Raw genomic sequence first — 5,507 nt, 5'->3', positions numbered from 1 at the left:
GAATCAATCATTTGATTAATTTTATTGATAAAATAAATTTCAACAGTTTGTCAAAGACTTTTGAGCTGTTATAATCTACAATAATATGAATTTCGAGAAAATTGTATAAGATGAAACAATCAGATATAATGATTATATGATTGTAATGATTATTGCTGCTGTGATTATTTTCTTTATAATTTTAAAATCTGATTTAATTCAGATCTTGTATGATTTTATAAAATCTCTAACATTTCAAAAAAATTATTAATGCATCTGATATGACAAGTAATAATTATAAACATAAAAAAAAAATAACATTGTATCTTATTTCTAGTGTTGTTTGAAAGATTTATAATGAGAGAGTTAAAAATATTTTCAATATTGCAGATGATTTACTATCTTGAAGCCTCAGTGACTGAATGGATAATGCAATCATCAGATAACATCTCAATGTAAAAATTCAAGACATATGAATTTGAAACTTATAAAAGAACAACATTACATTCAGAGTCAATTTCTCAACTTCTAAAATAAAAAAATGTGAACTTGTCAAGTAGATACTTTCAGATAAATCTATTATCTGATTTAATTTATTGTTTCTAAGTTGAAAATCTATATTGTAAGTATTAAATTCTGTTTTCCATTAATTATTCTATGTTTTTGTTATATTCTTGACATCATTCAACACTAAGCATTCCTCCTGTATAACCAACTCTTGACTGTATTTAATATTACACAAGGACTCGTTATAAGCACTGCTTGTATACGAGTATAACGGAAGAATAATAATAATAATAAATAACTTGTAGTGGAAAGACAGTGAATATGATGTTACTGTTGTATGACGGGTTAGCACCCGTTAGTGGTTAACTTCGCAACCAACCCCTTCTGCCTCACGCTCCGCGCCCGCGTAGTTCCTCACGCTCCGCGCTCGCGTAGTCGCGTAGTTCTAACGATTCTTCCGCGTAACCCTCAATGTTCTTCCGCTTCGTGCTCCACTGCGGGGCGGCTTCTGATATTCTTCCGCCCCGATCTCCCCTCTATAAGAACCCCCTTCGTACAACCTTTCCTTCTGATCTCTTTTCTCTTTCTTTCTTTAATCAATTCGTAATCTGTATTTAGGATAGTGCTAGATCGTTAATCGATGTACGCCCTTTACAGTGATTAGCTTTAAATAATAAAGATTATTATTTTTTAAATATCTTTTATACATACTTCATATTACTTTTATAATTATTTCTATAACTTATCTCTACATCAATGTTGAAAGACTCTATTGCACATCATATGTTATTTAAAAGAAATATCAAATATAAATATATTTTATAAATGCTCTGATACAGAAACCTCTGATTTCTCTGATGACATTTATTTATTTATTGATTATACAGATTCTGATTGAAAGAATTTTTTAAATGATGATAAAAAATCAACATTCAGTTATATTTTTAAATTTGTAAATGATTCAATTTCATAACATTTAGTGAAGCAGCTCTGTGTATCTCTTAACTTCAATGAAATTGAATATATAACTTTTAATAAGACAGTCTAGAATTTTATGATGAAATTCAGTTTTATTATTGTGTTTTTTATTTACATCTTTGCTGACAATAAGAGTGCTATAAACCTTATGAAGGTGACAGTTATTACAGCCCGAAGCAAGTATAATGACATGCGTTTTCATTTTTCATATTGGCAGTTGAATCAGAGCATTATCAAATTGAAATACATTTCTACAGATCAAATGGCAGCGGATGGATTCATGAAACCTTTAAACACAGTGGCATTTGAACATTTCAGGAATTTGCTAAGACTTACAGGCGGAAAGATCAGGAATGATTAATTTTATATATGTAATTGGTGTTTGACAAGCTATATTGGTGAATTGAGTGTTTTGTACGTGATTCTTGTTATCTCAAGGGGGGTGTTGGCCGCTGCGGCTACTGCCTGTGGCGATCTCCTGTTGGAGCTACTACACGAGCCCTATCCCACGTGACCCACACAATATATTACTCGCCAGTACTCCGTACGGAGTAGATAGATCATAACAATAAACCAAGGATAAACCCTCTCACATCTCCCTATATCACGTGACAAACCACTATTACTAGGTAAGCTCTTTGTAGATAGCTCCACCAATACAATTCAACTATCCTACATTTGATACAGTTGGGCACTAGTTGCCCAGGCGGCCCTCCACCGCACGTGATTACCCCTATATAGTTAGCTAGCGATCGCACAATGAGAAGATCAACCATCCCACAGGTTATGGCCCGGATTGCAGATTTTTAAGAAAAACAGACGTTTTGATTAGAATACGCTGCGACTGATGTTATATTGGATGAGTTAAACATTATTCCCCTGAAAAGAGAGCTCTTTGCCTATAAAAGTGGTGTAATTGACGGAATTGCTGTCGAGACTGCTCCAGAGATTTCATTACTATCTTGAAGGGATCAAAAACTTATTTATTTATTTTCATTCAGAACCTCCCTAAGTCAGATTGATTATGAGTGGTTCTCGATTACCTGCGACCCCAATATCAGGACGTAAGAAGACACTACGTTCGCAATCAAGGGTCCCCCAATCCTTCCCCCCTATTACTGAGCAAGAATCCGGCTCAGAAGCGGAGGGTGATCAAACTGAATACGCGATGGCAGAGGAAGATATGACAACCTCTGGCTCAGCACACGATACTGGCAAGATGCCAGAACGCGAGGAATCCGAGGATGGCACGCCCAGTCCTATGCCGATACCTACGCCGAATCCTAACGGCATGGTGACCATGGCAGCAGCAGATCTCATTGCACTCTGCGAGCGACTGATATCAGCACGCGCGCCGCCACCTCCTCCACCTCCTCCACCACCTCCACCTCCTCCGAACCCTATACCAGAAGAAGATCCGAACATGCTGGCTCGCGAATACCAGAAGGAAGCGCAGGCCTCGTTGAACACAAAGTCCGTCACCACGTTCGATGGCACCAACTACCAGACGTGGAAGATGGCGTTCTTGTCGGATGCAGAAGTGATCGGTGGTGCAGATATTCTTAATAAGAACCAACAGGAACCACCTGAAGGTTTATCATCGCTCGATCAGCGATATTGGGTGATACGTTCAAAACTTCTCTTCCGTCGCATGTTGCAATCCCTAGTAGGTTCTGTCCGTTTGACCATGGGATCCATTCAACCCGACAACGCGGCGGCCCTATGGAACAAGGTAAGCGCAGTATACGCGATATCCCTAGGGGAAGAAAGGATTAACATCCTTAAAGAATTTACCCACTTGCATGTCAAGGACGGTGATTACCTGGCATACGTACGCCGATATCAATACCTGTCTGCTCGCATGCGACAACTAACGGAGGACCGTGGTGAGAACTACCTCCATGATTTCTTTATTATCGGCCTCCGAGATTATCAGAGGACCTATGTTAAATCACGCCTCGATACGTTCTACGGGACGGGTCAGGGTCCGATTGTCAACCTAGATATCAACGATCTCACAAAACAAATTGCTCACCGGATGAGTAAATCAGAGGGTACTGGACGCCCTAAAGCTCCAAAGGCCAACGCGGCCACCAATGATAATGACAACACAACTTCCGCCGCAACCGCAAAGTGCGGATACTGCAAGGTCCCAGGGCATATAAAGGCTAATTGCTATCATCTGAACCCTGACAAAGCGCCCGAGTGGTGGAGGAAAGAGAATAAGGATAATAAGGGCACTGACAACACTGAAGGTGCCAAAAAGAAGGGAAAGGATAAGAAGAAGGACAAGGATGACGACAAACCTACTGGCACCAGAGCGCCAGATCTCCTTGCATCGCAACCTAATGCCAACGCAGCAATTGCTTTATCTACGTCGTCCGCTACAACATCCAAACCTTGGTATCTCGACACCTGCGCAAGCTTCAATATGACGGGTGAAAGGCACTCGTTGGTGCGCGCAAAGTCGTTCGAAGGTGATTTAGAAATTACTACCGCGGACGGTGGCGTAGGACGGGTTGAGGAGATAGGTGATATCCTTCTAGAATCAGAAGGGGGGGATATCTCAGTGGGTTACGTCCACTGGATCCCCAATCTAACAGTCAACCTTCTATCCTTTGCGAAGCTAGAAAGATCAAGGCTTCAGATACCAACTATCAGATACCACTCCTTCCTATTTTACAATAAGGGCCCCGAACGGTGCCAACTTTCACCGCTGTTCGCACGTCCAAAGAATCGGTCTACAAGATAATAGAACGAGAATCTCAAATAGACGTCCATCACCCGTCCCAGGCCGTCCATTTTATGGCCAAATCTTACAATTACGGGGACGCAATGTCGACAATCGCGGGGAAACCTAACGATCAACCTAGCGATCGCAACCCCCTGACAAGAACACTCATGGAATGGCACGTCACACTAGGGCATATCCACGCTGGCGCGATCATTGCACTAGCGAAGGACCCATCATCCGGCATCCGCATCAAAGGATCTAAAACAGGCTTCTTCTGCGATAGCTGCGTCAAAGCAGGCATGACACGCAAGTTCTCGCAAACTCCCATGCCACGAGCGTTGCGAGCAATGCAACGTGTTCATATCGACCTTGCTGGCGGTGGTCGTACGCTGGATGACATGTCCGATTACCCTATCGAATCTCGTCAAGGGACCAAATATTATATGCTCATCACCGATGACGCCACCCGCTACAGGTGGATCTATTTTTTACATACCAAGGACCAAGCTGTCGAAATTTACGCTCACTGGGTCCAATTCATGAAAAATCTCGGCTTCACGCCACCGGCGCTAGTTAGGACTGATATCGATGGTGTCTTTCGATCTAACAAGATGACAACAATGATGACCAAAGATGGCACTATCTGGGAACCTACTACGCCCCAATCTCCCCACCAAGATGGTGTTTCTGAGAGAGGAATCCGTACGATAATGACACGCGCAAGGGCAGTGCTTTTAGGCATGAATATACCGAAGAAGTTCTGGGCAGACGTTCTCGAAACGGTGGTTGCAATTACCAACAACACACCAACATCTACCACCCTGTATAATGAGAAATACTGGCCTACCAACAACGCCGACGAAGCACCTGCGCGATGCCCCTATACGGTCCCATTCTCAGCACTAACCAACGCCCCGCCCCAACTTCGCCATTTTAGGGAGCTAGGTGTTGATGTTTACGCGCACCTTCATGGATCTCAAAAACCTACTGACAAGCTGTCCGCTAGGGCAGAAATTTTTAAACTTATAGGATTCCGTGGTAACTCAATCTACCGCCTCTGGAGTCCTACAACTGATAAAATAATTGTCACCAGTGATGTCGTTTTCCCTGCAAAGGAACCTACAACCTCGCAGGATGACACTAACCACACGACACCCGAACCTGCAAGTCCAGCGACTTATCTCGTTGATGATACTACCGTTCCTGAATTAGCTGACGCCGAATGGGTAAGACCAGCGAAAGCGTTCGCCACCTACGTTCCTATACTCGCCCTCACCGGTTCCGTTCCGAAAGGATATAAGGATGCCGT

General features: G+C 42.3%; 1 protein-coding gene across 1 annotated transcript; it reads left to right on the top strand.

The window, feature by feature from the left end:
* Window positions 1-2,632: 2,632 nt before the first annotated feature.
* Window positions 2,633-5,336, top strand: HCAG_01848 (predicted protein; the record flags this gene model as incomplete). Its single annotated transcript, XM_001544751.1, has 3 exons — window positions 2,633-4,033; window positions 4,258-5,236; window positions 5,314-5,336. The coding sequence occupies 3 exons, from the start codon at window positions 2,633-2,635 to the stop codon at window positions 5,334-5,336; spliced, it is 2,403 nt and encodes an 800-aa protein (XP_001544801.1).
* Window positions 5,337-5,507: the final 171 nt, after the last annotated feature.

Source organism: Histoplasma capsulatum, genomic scaffold, assembly GCF_000149585.1.
Source record: "Histoplasma capsulatum NAm1 scaffold_1 genomic scaffold, whole genome shotgun sequence".
Lineage (NCBI taxonomy): Eukaryota > Fungi > Ascomycota > Eurotiomycetes > Onygenales > Ajellomycetaceae > Histoplasma > Histoplasma mississippiense.
The sequence above is the reverse complement of the archived record's forward strand: the minus strand, read 5'-3'. Positions and strand labels throughout refer to the sequence as shown.